General features: G+C 53.5%; 1 protein-coding gene across 1 annotated transcript in view; it reads right to left on the bottom strand.

The window, feature by feature from the left end:
- Positions 1-15,242, bottom strand: part of LOC117651406 (gastrin/cholecystokinin type B receptor-like) — a 71,172-nt gene that overhangs the window by 24,729 nt on the left and 31,201 nt on the right. Inside the window, exon 2 of the mRNA XM_034395441.1 lies at positions 1,268-1,389. Within this exon, the coding sequence (XP_034251332.1) occupies positions 1,268-1,389 (122 nt within the window). The remainder of the gene's footprint in view (positions 1-1,267; positions 1,390-15,242) is intronic.

The raw sequence follows: 15,242 nt of genomic DNA, 5'->3' as shown, positions 1-15,242 counted from the left end.
TTCCCAAATTTTTTTTTCAAAAACAAAAAGCGATTTGAAAAAAAATATGACGTGTTGACACGCGCAGACACGACGGGAAGTGTTATGCAACACCATGACCACCATCAGCGATAAACAACAAAAACAACAACAACAGTCACCCTTTCGTGGACTTGCGGTCCATGCTGCCGTGCCTCCATTAGGGGGACTTGACGCGCACACGAACCGCAGCGTCACCCTCCCCTCCCCTCCCTCCCCTCCCTCCCCTCCCCTCCACTCGCACATTGCCGTCATCAGCCAGTCTCTTTGTGGCGAGGCAGCAAAGGGGCGAGAGAGTGCGACCTCAAAAAAATTGCTGGACTCACCCTCTGCCTCCATGCATGCATGCATCGCATGCACTGCGAAAATGATTGGTTTGTCCAGGGAGTGGCAACGGCCTAGGGAGAGCGTGAAGCGATGCTCGCGCCGTCAGTACAGAGGTTGCGCACTTGTTCGAGATTACGAAAACTAGACTGTGTTTTTCAAAACACTTTGCACCGATGGAAAGGGCTTGAAATATAGGGTGCATTAGGCTTATTGCTCTTCTCGAAACTCCCCCTTACCTAATATTAAGGAGCAGTAAAATCACCGAAAAACACAAAAATCACAAAATTGAGGAAATAACTCGAATGCGCTATGTTGACGTAAATGATTTCGCCCTTGTGTTCGGTTGAATTGGAAGTATTGCGCAGTCTTTTAGGCCTGATGCACCCCAAATTTTGTGCTCTTTCGATCTGTGGAAAGCGTTTTGCAATCAACGGGCTAGATCTTACAATCGAAGCAAAATAAGTTACCCCTGCACCTCACTCGCGCATGGCTTCACGCGCCTTCTAGGTCGTTGCCGCCCCCTGGTTTGTCACTTGATGAAAATTTCAAGGCTATGCTTTTCCTCACAAGAACGTTAACCCCTAACCCTTTGATGACATTTTCGTCACGCCTATGCAATACGTAATAGCAGCTTTGATGATGTCCTAAATGTCATCAATTTGTAATGGAATGGTCCATTGACCACACTGACGAAAATTTCCGCCACTATTTTGCCATGAAGACTTTTTTTAAAGAGTGTACTCATGATCACTGAACACATCACCTTACAAAACTCATAAATTTCACAATTTTGAAATGTTTTTTAGGCTTTGTTTGGCGTTTCTATGCATGACTCAAGCATACAGTCATGCTTTAGTTTTACCAGTGTTCTCATTCGTCGACGTATGACGTCACATTCGTCGAATGGCGACGGAGAACTCACCTCTCGATGCTCATGGCCGTGAGCGTGAACACGGAGCACATGGCGGACACGTTCTGCATGTAGTGCACCGCCTTGCACATGAAGAAGCCCGCGTTCCAGGTGAAGGACATCAGCTTGGCCAGCTGGAACAGAGCAAGCAGGCACCACTTCAGAAGGGTCATTCCGAGACAGTGCGTTTCGGGCGCGCTTTCGTCCGGGGAGTGTCTGTCTGTCTGTCTGTCCGTCCGTCCGTCCGTCCTCCGTCCGTCCGTCTGTCTGTCTGTCTGTCTGTTTGTCTGTCTGTCTGTCTGTCTGTCTGTCCGTCCGTCCGTCTGTCTGTCTGTCTGTCTGTCTGTCTGTCTGTTTGTCTGTCTGTCTGTCTGTCTGTCTGTCTGTCCGTCCGTCCGTCCGTCTGTCTGTCTGTCTGTCTGTCTGTCTGTCTGTCTGTCTGTTTGTCTGTCTGTCTGTCTGTCTGTCTGTCTGTCTGTCTGTCTGTCTGTCTGTCTGTCCGTCTGTCTGTCTGTCTGTCTGTCTGTCTGTCTGTCTGTCTGTCTGTCTCTCTCTTTCACCCTTACTGGGCAGGGCAGCGAAGCAAGCGCGTCGCGACGCCCGACCGGACCGGGCCCAGGTGGCAGACCGATTCCGAGAGACGTTTTCGTCGCTCTGTCTCTCTCGCACCTATACGGGACGCCCCATGAGTGCGAGACAGACAGAGCGACGAAGACAACTCTCGGAATCAGTCTGCCGCCCCGGGAACACGGCCCAGCAGTTAGCACCGACAGCCCCGCGGCCGAGCGGACGGCTAAAGAAAGACTCTAATTGCTGCAATGCGGGCTGATTCCGAGAGCCGTTTTCGTCGCTCTGTCTCTCTCGCACCCCAACGGGGCGCCCCGTGAGTGCGAGAGAGGCAGAGCGACGAAAACGGCTCTCGGAATCAGTCGGCAGGACGAGAAAAGGCGGCAATGATTGAGGAGGAAGGCCGAGCGCTCCCGTCCACTCTCTCTCTCTCTCTAAACCGATTCCGATCAGTGGTGTATAGTGCGTGGCACGCCGTCTCTCTCACACTCATGGGGCGTCCCGCGTAGGTGTGCGAGGGCGACGCGACGCATAAGCGCCACTCTTCGGGACCGCCCGGCCCGGCCGGCGCCGCCTTGCCGGCAAGTCGACGCGACGCTCGGACGGCACGCGTCCACAGCGCGCCCCGCCCCGCCCCGCCCCGCCCCCGAGTCCTCGGACGGAGGGCCTTACTGCTTGCGGGGTGACAGCTTCAATTTCCCCGCGGAAGCGTCTGTGTGGTTAGCGCACCGCGCGGGGAGGGGGCGAGTGGGCAGGAGTGGACAGCAGACTGAGAGTCGTTTTCGTCGCTCTGTCTCCCTCGCACTCGTGTGTCGTTCCGTGTGGGTGCGAGAGGGACAGAGCGACGAAAACGACTCAGGGGCGACTGCGGGGTGCAGCCGCTCGCCCTTTCGGACGGTGGCGGCGGGCAGAGGCTCAGGCAGGTGGCTGTTAGTTTGAAAGACTGCCCAGCACACCACCTCGAGGGGTGCCACTGTAAAGGTGCATACTTGGAAATCAGGGCTAACAAAGCAGGCGCTGATACAGGGGGGCAGTGGGGGTTTTGCCCCCCTCCCATAGCCCCTAGCCCACCTGAAAGGTAGGCAAAAAGCGCTACCCTGCCTCTGTAAGTAGCCAAAAAGTGCTACTTTGCCCCCCCCCCCCATAAGCCGCGTCTGGATCCGCCACTGCGACAAAGTTGACGGGCGAAAGAACACAAAACGTCATCCAAAACAGAATTCCGCAGATGAATTCTGATTTTTCAGTTTGGAGAAGACCACCACACTGGACCATTGCCTCCTGCTCCTCTATCAACGCCATGCAGTTCTCCACAATCTGTTCCGCTCCGCTGCGCCGGCAACTCGTCGGGCCCCGCTTGGCTTGGGGGCGCAGGGCACGCGCTCTCTCTCTCTGTGTCTCTCTCTCTCACACACACACACTACCAAACACTAAGGTGCACTGGCAGGTGGGCGTTGTTCCTTTGAATCGGGCTGCTGAGGTAGCCTCTGGGAGGGGGGGGGGGGGGGGGGGGGGAGGGGGCTGACCACTCACTATAACAAGGCCCCTTGTGGCTCGAGGCGGAAAACTGGCCGTGTTTAGGCCCCCACCGCGGCGCCATGCTGCCAGGCGTGGGCGCCAGAGTTCAGAGTTCGAGGAAGGAGAGTCAATGGGCCGTGTGCCAGGATTCCAGAAGGTCAGGCTGGGCCCCAAGTTGGCCAACTAAGTAAACGAGAAGCAACGCGGGACGGACGGCCGACAAGCAGTCTCCGACACAGCATAATGATTCCCCCTGGAGCGAGGCCCGCGGGGGGCGCGGCCATGGAGCAGCAGGACAGCGATCGGGAGCACTCGGGTAGATCTTGTCCGGATGTCAGAAACCTGTCTGAAAACCTGATCAAAATTCGCGCACCTCTGCAAGCTGAAAACCCCCTATGACATTCTGTAGAATTCAAACCATCAATTTCAGAGTAATTTTTCAGAATTTCAGCTTTTAGAGGTGCGCGAATTTTGATCAGGATTTCAGACATGTTTCTGACATTCTGACAAAATTTACACGAGTGAGGCCGCGCTGTTTAGTCGCGGCAGATAGGGGCTCTGTGAGCAACTACGCACTTGAAGTGCGGAGACTGCAAACACCACGCGTCTTTCTGTGGCGAATTGGCGAATTACTCCGCACCAGGTTGGTTTGACAGTGCAGGCAACTTTTGCGCCACCCCCACCCCTACCCCCAACCCCCGCGTCCGGATCCACCCCTGTTGCTCCGCGTGTCCACGAGGTCGGCGACCGGGACGTCGATGGCCCACCAGGCCGCGCAACAAGATGAAAGTCGAGCTTCAGGCCGAACTTCATTTCCTGAGGCAGGAGGCCTCGTCCAGACCTCGGACCTGCACCGAGGCTAGAGTCTCTCCCGAACCGGAAAACCTAACATTGCGAAACCGCCGCCCCGTCGGGAACCACCCACCGACTCAGCAGACGGATTCCGAGAGTCGTTTTGTCTCTCTCGCACCCCACGCCCCATGAGCGCGATAGAGACGGAGCGACGAAAAGGACTCTTGGAATCAGTCTGCAGCTTTCACCCTCTTGTCAACAAACTGTGAAAACGGAAAAACCCGTTCACCAGAGTCGCTAATGGGACTCATTCCGAACGTGTGACCGCACCACACTGTGGGAAAAAATCACAGTAAATCCTGCAGTGATTAGTACAGCTGTCACTGTAGTTCAGAGTACAGGATTTACTGTACTTTTTTAACAGGATCTACTGTACTTTGTACGGGATTTACTGTACCACAGGGGTGGAGTACGGAATATCCTGTACCAGGTACAGTAGATACTGTAGCCAGGCACGGTAAATCCTGTGTTCTGAACTACAGTAAATCCCGGCAAAAAAATTAACGGGATTCACTGTGGTTTTTTCGCACAGTGCAATGGATTGCTCTCCGAACGAGGAATCCATAGGTGGGGCCACCACCTGCTCGGTTCGAGTCCTGTTAAGCGACTGTGAAACTCAAAAAGCGTCTGGAATTTTGGCTGCCTCCACCGGTCTTCTGGCCCACTGTGAGACGTGGATTTCAACGTGATGTCTCTCTCGCACCCACACACGGGACTTCGGAGCCAGTTCGTTGGCCGCCCCCGCCGCCCGTCCAGCACCGCACTGCCGATCCATTTTGCATGGCGGCGCGCCGCAGCGCCGAGTGAGATCAGTTTGTCGCTCTGTCTCTCTCGCACCCTTACGGAGAGTGAGTGCGAAGGAGCGACGAAAAGACTCTTCGATCGGCCGGCGACGGCCGGCGACGGCCTCTACGGCGGCCAGGACCGCGTCGGCGCCGTCAGCCACGTGGCGCGAATGTTGAAGCCAACGTGAGCGTGCCTGGGGCGGCACACTGACAAAAATGAGTTCTCAATCCAAGGGCGTGTGTATCACCTTGATGAAATGCTCTTGGATGCACTGGTAAAACTAAAGCGTAGTATTAGAGGTAAGTTGGGGAAGAAAAGTACAGGGTAAGAAAAGTACCCCCCCCCCCCCCCCCCCCCCTGTGGTAGAGAGACCAAACGAGCGGACTTGGCTGTCCGTTTGTCCGGAAACAAACGAAGGTGCGAGCTTCGGCTCGTTCGGCTCCGTTTCGTGCCGAGCCGGGCGGGCGGACACGGCAAAGCTCGCCAGGCTCGGACGCCGAAGCGACCCGAAGGGCGGCCGACGGGTCGCTCGGAGCCGAACGACAGCCGCTAGAGGGCAGCACCTGTCGAGAGGGTTTGTGACAGATGCCGGGCGAGGGGTGAGGCGGGGGTCCCTGTTGGCCTGCTTCCGAAAAAGGCGGGTGTCGATCCGGAAACAGAGGTTTCAACGAGCGTTCGGCGACGAGTTCGGGTATCTTCGGAAGCCGAAAAATGCTTCGGCTCGCAACACATGCCGACAGCCGCCGACAGCAGTGTCCGCTCATTTGGTCTCTCTACTGAGAGCCCCTTTCGTCGCGCTTTCTCCCTCGCACTTACGGGGTAGGGTGGAGCGATGGGTCTAAAATCGAAAATTCTTTCACAGAAATGGGCCCCTTAGGATGCTATAAGACTAGTGCCGAAACAGTTTTGGCCGGGGCCGCCTCCTTCTTGCCCATCAGAGGCCTCAAAAATGGGTCTAAACGTCGAAAATTACACTTTTACGAGCATAACATTGGAACCAGGGACAAATTTGACATGCCCTATCTCGCTTTTGGTGCGGAATATGTCCGAATGCTGTGAATTATTGGGGGGAGCTTTCGGACAAGGTCTTTGGCAAAGGCCGTTTTTGTCAAAAAACGGCGTGAAAATCGTTGTTTTTCCTGTATTTTGATGTTTTCCGCCATCTGCCAAACTGTTTTGGCACTAGTCTTACAGTAAAGGTCCCATTTCTGTGAAAGAATTTTTCAATTTTAGACCCATCGCTCCACCCTAGTGTATATGGCAGTTGTGCCCCCCCCCCCAACCTAACCTAACCTAACCTAACCTAACCCCCCCCCTTCCGGTGCGCGTGCGGTGCCACGCGCCGTGCGCGGGCAGTGCTATTCCCGACCCGCCCACACCAAAGTCACAGCGACGACGACGACCGAGACGACGACGTATCGTGTTTTCGCTTTGAATATTTAAGAAGAAGCGCGCGTGCGGCCCGGCCTCGTGCCCCGCCGAGTACAGTGTAGGAGGCAGTGCTGTTAAATACTGTAACAGCGCAGCCCTGCAGGGCAAGGCCGGCAAGGGCAGCACGACGGCGCACGGAAAAAAAAGATTTCGCTAATCTAGCGAATTTTTTGCTATTTCAGCGAATTTTTGTCACCTGCTAATGGCGCAAAGAATTTGTTTGCTATTACAGCGAAAATTTTTCACCTACATTTTGTTTGCTGGGATAGGTAACAATTTTCGCTGATATAATGACAATGATTTCGTAGTCTTGTCACAAAAAGATGGTAGGAAGACGATTTAGAGCGGTCTTCTACCCTCAACCAGGATACAATTATCTTCTCTCGCCCACTCCGAGCTGGAATCGAACCTTCAACTTACAGGTTCTGAGATTCGTGCTGTACACTGAGATTCCAAACGCTATGAGTATAGCACGTATGGTGCAATGCGCTGTGATATCGCACCATACGTGCAATGCCACAGCCATATTGCACCTTTGGTGCAATGCTTCCCGAAAAGGCCTTATGCTAATGCATGGGAATTTGGAGGCATTGCACTTCATGTGCAATGCTTTTGTATTGCACCAATTGACGCTATACTCATAGCGTTTGGATTCTCAGTGTACCCTCAGACCACCAAGACATACTGTGGGAATTGGCTAGAGTCCTCCTCTTGGCTTAGAAAGCCCCACAAGGTACAAAACACGCATGAATCCAATGTTGGCGAACACTTTTAGCATATCTAGCAAACATGTTCGTTGCGTTAGTAAGGAAAAACTTATCGGTAGAACAGCGAACAAGAGTTCGCTACATCAGAGTCCTAAATGCCCTGAAATAGCGAATTTGCTCGTTATTCCAGCGAATTTTCCTTCAGCAAACAGATGTTCGCTAAAATAGCGAAATATTTTTTTTCCGTGCGAGTTGCGTCCCGCAAAAAGTCACCGCGGGCTGATTAGGGTCGAGCCTTGATTACGTTTCCGGTTTTACGCAACGAATTTGCGGACTGTTGACACAACATGGCGCGTGGACCACGGCGGAGACCGGTGCAGGCGGCCAAAACTCTAGACGCGTATTGCACTGAAAAACCAAACGTGGTCTAGACCGCACCAACTGGTGTGGTCAAATGGATGCCATTTTGACCGCATCAGTTGGTGTGGTCTAGACCACGTTTGGGGCGTTAAGTGTGGTCTAGACCACACCAAACGTGGCCAAACGTGGTCTAGACCACACCAACTGATGCGGTCAAAATGGCATCCATTTGACCACACCAATGATGCGGTCTAGACCACGTTTGGTTTTTCAGTGTGAGCTCCAGAGTTAACGCTGAAAATAGAAAGGTCAGACTTTTGACCCCTAAAACGGTCTTACTGAAATGTACGACCGAAAAAGGGTCATACTGAAATGTAAGACCGGAAAAAGGTCCATACTGCGATGTATGACCGAAAAACGGTCATACTTTATAGTGTATCACGGGTAAAGGCTGATATATCCCCAAGCTAAACAATAGCCAGTCTCACTGATGTCTGACCTTTTTTTGGTCACACATTTAAGTATGACCGTTTTTCGGTCATACTTTTTGTATCACCGAAAATCGGTCAGATGTCTCACCCTTCGAATTTCAGTGGGAAAGTGTTGACCCCTGGCAGTCGGAATGATCAGAATTCTCGCCGTGTGGTGGAATGTTTCTCCTCTCCATCACTGGTGAAACAAAGGCATAAAAATTACGCCCTTTAGGGCATAAATGCTCTTTTACGCCCTTGCAAGGGCATAAATCGTTTTATGCCCTTGGGAAGGGCGTAAATGGTATGGGAATTTCAAGCAAAATTTTAATGCCCTTCCCAAAGGCATTAACTTCCCAAAGGCATTTATGCCCTTTAAGGGCGTAAATCGTTTACGCCCTTTAAGGGCATAATTTTTATGCCTTTGTTTCACCAGTGATGTCACATAGGACAGGCGATACGATATAGTATGCCAAACGAGCCGGTGAGAAAGTTTTGTAGCCAAAAGTACACGCAAAAAAATAAAAGTCAGTCCAGAGCTAACTTTCTTAGTTGGCGTTTTTTAGCACCACAGCTAAAAAAATTGCAACTCTGCTAGCGACCTCTCTGCTGAGTAGCGCTGCTCCTTTAGTTGAGGGTCTGCCGGAGATCGGCTTTCCCGGAACCTATATTTCTGGAGGATTCAGCTACTTCAGTTTGCTGCAGTGCTAATCAATGGCTGCAAAAATGGGATTTACAATGCAGCAAAAATGTTTAGGAGATAGGGCAAGGCTACGTTCGTTCCGTGGCGCTTCGCTCGCGCTGATGGCTAGCAGTGAGAGATGGGTTAGTCGGGGAACGGATGCTCCCCGCGTTCTCACCGTGACATCACCCATGGTCAGCAATTTTTAAAGTCCCTTGAGACACGACTGTCCCGGAGGAGCGAGGGGGTATGCGCTCTCTGAACCTGTGTACCGACTATTACGCTATTACGCTCTATTACGCCACAAATTAATCGGAATTTAGCTAAAAACGGCCTAAAACACACCAAAATTGATAAAATTTTGACAATTTCGGCTATTACGCGACTATTACGCGTATTATTACGCAAGCTATTACAGATAGAGTGAACCGACTATTACGCGAGTGCATACCCCCTCGCGGAGGAGCCTTACGCCTCAGGACGACTGGTCCGTCTTAGACAGAAAATCCCGCACCTTCTAATAAATATCACAATCATGAAGAATTCTACAATGCTAATGCAGCCAGAGTTGTTTTCAATGCCACTAATCTCCATTTTCTCCATAGCTAAATTTACCCAGCTAATAATTTTTAGCTGTGCAGCTAAAAATTTTGCTGGGCCTACAGAGCTAGATAAATTAGCACTGGTGCTAACTTTTTAGCTCTAAATCGATTTATTTTTTTGCGTGTAGGTCACAATCCTCACCATTCAATCTTTCAGTGCCATTGCAGTTTCAGCTTTGCGCGACTACGGTTGTCTACGCCTTACTACACAAAGACGTCTCCTCTGTCTCAAACGACGCCGCCCCACCTCAACCCCCCCCCCCCCCCGCAATTTGGCCGCAAACGCGGCGCCCGCCCGACACACTGCCCAAGTAAAGCCGCGCCCTCTCAGGTGGAAATCCTCGCGTCGCAAAGCACTGCGGGAAGCTCGCCCGGCGCCTCGCGCCGCCATTCCAAGAGTCGCCGCTCTGGCACTCATGCGGGACGCCCCGCGAGGCAGACAGAGCGGCGACGGAAATGATTCTCGGAATGAGTCTGCGGGAAGGAGAAGCATTCAAAGGTAAGAGGGCTTCTGCTGCGGACGGCTCGGCTCGGCGAGTCTACATCGTTTGTCCGTCCGACGTTTGTCCGTCCTGCCGAAATTTGTCCGCCCTCCCCTTCGCTTAAATTTTTGTCCGCCCGACGTTTGTCCGCCCGACGTTTGTCCGCCCGACGTTTGTCCGCCCGACGTTTGTCCGATCTCATTTCAGGAAAGAAGGAGGGGGAGAGTATAAATATTCCACGACGTCAGTGACAGATAGTCGTCGGGATGGACGAAGGGGAGGCGGCCACGCTGGGTTGCCTACCTCCGAGGCGGGCGGGTCCGGAAAGGAGCCTGTCCGTGTCACTCCCACCAAAGTAGGGGTGGGAGCGTCTTTGATGCCCCCTGGCAGCCGATGGGGCCGGCATTTGGGCCGGCCACCAGAACTTCCAGGTTCCCGCTGTGGAGGTCCTTGGCGTGGTCCTCAGGCCGAGCGAGCTTGGTGCTGTAGTGCAGGGCGACCAGACGCACAGCGCCGCCCAAACAAGAAGTGCACCGCCACTGTCGCCAAGGCCCCGCGGCCGCCAGAACGTCGCTGCACGACCTGGCGGTGGTCAAGCTGCAGCACGGTGCTGAGGCCACGAGTGCCCACTCTCGTCGTACCCAAAGTAGAGTACTACCAAGGATGGCGCAAGTGCGCCGCGGTGCGGTGTCCACCACTTATGATGTTCGTCCTGGTCACCTCGCCTCTGGGCACCCGGTAGAGGGTCCCCGGGACTCGGGCCAGGCCGCCAAGACCTTTTAGGGTCCCGTGGGCACCTCTGATGGCGGGCCCTTTTGGGACGTGGGGATGTCAGTGACGTGGCCGTCAACGACCCGCGCCGGGCAGGGCAGTACCGCGCTCGCTGACTCATAGCCTGCGTCTGCTTCGGCGGCCTGCTGTTGGCGCTGAGCCTGGTCGCCCTGCACTACAGCACCAAGCTCGCTCGGCCTGAGGACCACGCCAAGGACCTCCAGCGGGAACCTGGAAGTTCTGGTGGCCGACCCAAATGCCGGCCCCATCGGCTGCCAGGGGGCATCAAAGACGCTCCCACCCCTACTTTGGTGGGAGTGACACGGACAGGCTCCTTTCCGGACCCGCCCGCCTCGGAGGTAGGCAACCCAGCGTGGCCGCCTCCCCTTCGTCCATCCCGACGACTAATCTGTCACTGACGTCGTGGAATATTTATACTCTCCCCCTCCTTCTTTCCTGAAATGAGATCGGACAAACGTCGGGCGGACAAACGTCGGGCGGACAAACGTCGGGCGGACAAACGTCGGGCGGACAAAAATTTAAGCGAAGGGGAGGGCGGACAAATTTCGGCAGGACGGACAAACGTCGGACGGACAAACGATGTACACCGGGCTCGGCTCTCGCCCTTTGGCGCGGCGGCGGGGCCCACTGAGTGCCGAGGGGAGGACGCTTTACTCGGAAAAACAACGCGAGGCGTGGCGGGGCGGCGCGTCGCACAGAGGGCCGGTGGAAGCGGCCAAACTTCGAGACGCGTTCTGGGATCCAGACTCGGCAAATGAGACTCGAACCGAACGTGTCACCCCACCAATAGATTGCTCCCCGAACGAGGGATCCATTCGGTGGGATCACACGTTCAGTTCGAGGCTTGTTTAGCGACTCTGGAGCTCAAAACGCGTCTATAGTTTTGTCCGCCTCCACCGGTCTTCTGGCCCACTGTGCGTGGGGAACTCCACACCTGAAATGCGGAGGTGCGGAGTTCGCAATCTCCGTACTTGGAGACCACAAACGAGAGCATACGTACGTAAGACAAATTAATTTTGTACTTTGTTATATGAAGCTCGACAGGGAGGGGGGAATTGTGTATATTTTGCCTATCTACAGGGGCATGTGATGCCCGCCACGCCCCACAGTGGGCGGAAAGACCACTTTTGACGGGAAAAAGTCATTACAACTGAATTACTTGTCCGAAAAACATCATTCATCCGTATTTCATGTTTTTGGGGTCGCTGATTCTAAATCTGATCATATTTCGAACTTTTCAGGGGCGGATCCGGAGATATAAGGGGGTAGATTTTAATTTTAGAGCAATCCGCGCTTAAACTCCGTACCCTAGGTTTTGGTGGTCGCTGATTCCAAATCTGGCCATGTCTTGAATTTTTCTGGGGCAGATCCAGTGATACAAGGGGGGTAAATTTTATTTTTCGAGCATACCGGGTCAAAACTTCCCATATCAGTTTTCAAGGGTCACTGATCCTAAATCTGGCCATGTTTCGAACTTTGCAGGGGCAGATTCAGTGATTCAAGGTGGGTGACCTTAATTTTTCAAGGTTTAAGGGGGTCATCATCATCATCCTGATTCTAAATCTGGCCATTTTTCGATTTTTCTATGGACGGATCGTATGAATTTACTGCATAGTTTACCAAATCAACAGCGTAGGCCCCCTATTGTGGCAACAGTTTTTATTGCGTTACTTCTTCTACTTCTAATACAAGGCAACGACACGTTACAGGCCAAGCTACAGCAATGATCGACTCCGAACGCGTCATAGGTCCAGTTGTGTCGCCCCGATTTCGAATACACCCATATTTGCTGTCCTAAGTCGACAACACTGAAAAATCATTGTACAAGGGGAGGGGGAGGGCAGGGGGGGGGGGGAACTGGGAGTGAACGGGAGGGGGAGGGGAAAGGGAGGGGGCCGGAGGCGGGAGGGGCATGCCCTGAGACGACCTATGCGATTGACATGCGTCGGGACCCGTTTTTTCGTACGCACGCTCACACAAATCGAGCCATAAACTTCGGAAGGGCAGCTATGGGCAGCTAATTCTTTTTCCCTCCGAAAGAGCACTCTTTGCGGCCCCAAATGAACCTAGAGCGAGCGCCGGGCAACTTGAGGCTTTTTATGCCGCCCAAGGGAACTTTGGAATTTTGTGTTTTGTGACATGCAAATTTCAAACGGCCGTAGTTTTGTCAAATGTACTCGAAACTACAATCCGAGGACAGTTTTGGAATCCTCGTGAATTGCTCTTTCTAAAAAAATAAGGGTTGTAAAATTAGATCTTAAACTGACTCAGTAAACGCAGCGAATTTATGCGCTTTTTGTTGCGTTTCTTCTTAGCGAATAGATACATGTGACTTTCAAGCCTTCTATGAGAAAAACGAAAAGGCGCATGATAAAATCAAAGGCAGATTTGGATTCGGCACACTTTTTTGAGCTAGGAAAGTGCATTGATTGGAATCTCCGTAAGGGTTGCGGAACCCGACTTTTTCCCGTCAAAAGTGGTCTTTCCGCCCACTGTGCGCCCCCCCCCCCGAAAAAAAAAAACGCCTGCTGTCACTGGATACAGATGAGTGATCTCCCTCGGCGGCACGCCGCGCGCTTTTCGGTTCCGAAAGAAAATCGACGACAAAATGAGGCAAGATGAGTTTGCCTCATTCACCGACGGCGGCAGTTGTCGGCTTGTGTCCCCGTCCGCCGCCGAAGAAGCAAGTGGCGCTCCGCCGCGGCACTTTTCGCGTCCCCACTCCTCCCCTCTCCTCCTCTCTTCCCACCTCCCCTTCCCTTCCCTCCCTCCCATCTTCTCCTCCCCCTCCCTTCCCCTCTCCTCCCCCCTCCCTTACCCTTTTCTCCCTCTCCCTTGTTGTGAACTTGAATATTAGTTTATTTTCGTTTATTAATCATTTCTGGTACCGCCTGGATTACGAGCCGACTCGCTCGCCAGACGCAAATGCAAACATTTCCTAAATAAATACTGCTTGGTCTTGGTGGCCCTTCGCACCGGAGTCCCACCGGCAGGACTCCGGGCTGCAGCGACTTCTCACGCCACTTTTCGAACTCTGATAAGAAAGCCCGGCCTCCCTTCGAGCCTGAGTCGCGCCGGAGCGGGTAGGTCGTAGTCAGTGTGTGTCGGACGCCGGAACGGGCAGCACCACTCCAGTGAGGAGCCAGGAGCCACGACCAAGGACCCTAGTGAGTACGGCTGACGGTCTGATTGCCAGGAACATTGCCAAACTTGTAAGGTTAGGTCTGCTTAGCGTTAGTATAGGATAGCCTTAGAGTGTGGACTCGACTCTCACTGTGTCTTTAATCTGAACCACCGACGAGAACTGTGAATTATAGCGACAAGCAACTTTACTCTGTGTTACGTTGTTCCTTGTGCTTTCCCTTTCCCAAACCTAACATCCACTGCGATACCTTTCGCGCGCCAAGAGAACCCTGGGCAGGATCGGTCTGAGAAACCGTCCACAACACCCTCTCCTCCCTCCTCACCTCTCCTCCCTCTTCCTCTCTCACTCTCTGTCCCTTCCCCCCGCCGCAGAGAGGGCCGTCTCACCACGTCTCACCACCTTGCTCCGCAGAAACCCCGCCGCGCCGCCTCTCGGTGGGTTTACACCAAACCATCAGGTAATTAATGGTCGTGATGTCGCTGCGGTCAAAACCCTGCTGTCATTTTTCACGAGAGTCCAAGCAGGGCCGATGACATAGATTTCTTCGAAACAAGCAGTCTGAATAGAAAGGCGGTGGGTGATATTCCCCCACTTTCTCTGGCTCTAATTTTGTACTGGCGGAGTCCATGTTTACCGCCGTTTTTACAATTCCCGCCCCTTTTCACGTGGCCATGTACCGCCAAGACACTTAGTGCCCCCCCCCCCCCGCCCGGAGTTCCAGAGTCTCGGAGGTCAGGGCTGCTGCACAGTGGGCCCGATGAGGGTGGCTAAAATTCAAGACGCGTTTTGAGCTCCAGAGTCGCTAAATGGAATTCGAACCGAACGTTGTGACCCTACCAATGGCTTTCTCGTTCGGAGAGCAACCATTGGTGGGGTCACACGTTCGGTTCGAGTCCCATTTAGCGACTCTGGAGCTCAAAACGCGTCCAGGATTTCGGCCGCCTCCACCGGTCTTCTGGCCCACTGCGTGCTGCGGCCGCCCTTCTCCAACTTGTGGACCCTCTGGAGGTGCGCGGCCACGCCCAGGGCACACCGTATGCCGGGCACGCGCCGCCAGCAGACTGACTCCGAGCGCCGTCGCTCCGTCTCTCTCGCACCCATAGGGGTGCCCACGAGTGCGAGAGAGACGTGGCGACGCAAGCGACTCCTGGAATCAGCCTGCACGGTCCCCGGCAATGCCGCTTAGCGACCGGCTTTGGCCACTTCTCGGCGTCCGGAGGCCTCCACTTGTTGGACTCGTCTCCGCTCCTCTTGGCCCTGCGAATCGGAGCGCGGCGGAGCGTCCTCTCGGCCAAACCAAGAAGTTCGCTCTTTCTGGTGCGGACACTGTAAATGTCTTACGGTGAAAGGCTGCGCCAAAATATTATGGTGGAGATTCTCACCATAATACCAACGAAATTCGTCAAAATCTCTATAAGGTACTGTGCATTATCAATGGTATGTTACTAAGTCAGCTGCACCACCATAATATGGAACATTTTCACCATAACATAGAGAATTTTCACTGTAGAACATTTAGAGTGCAGACCGCAGAGAGAGGAACCGGACTCCCCACAGTGCAGCCTTCAAATCCAAGGTCTTGTTATATTTCCAACG

The sequence above is a fragment of the Thrips palmi genome, unplaced genomic scaffold, assembly GCF_012932325.1.
Source record: "Thrips palmi isolate BJ-2018 unplaced genomic scaffold, TpBJ-2018v1 HiC_scaffold_5, whole genome shotgun sequence".
Taxonomy (NCBI): domain Eukaryota; kingdom Metazoa; phylum Arthropoda; class Insecta; order Thysanoptera; family Thripidae; genus Thrips; species Thrips palmi.
Note: the sequence above shows the minus strand (reverse complement) of the source record. Positions and strands in the feature narration are given on the sequence as shown.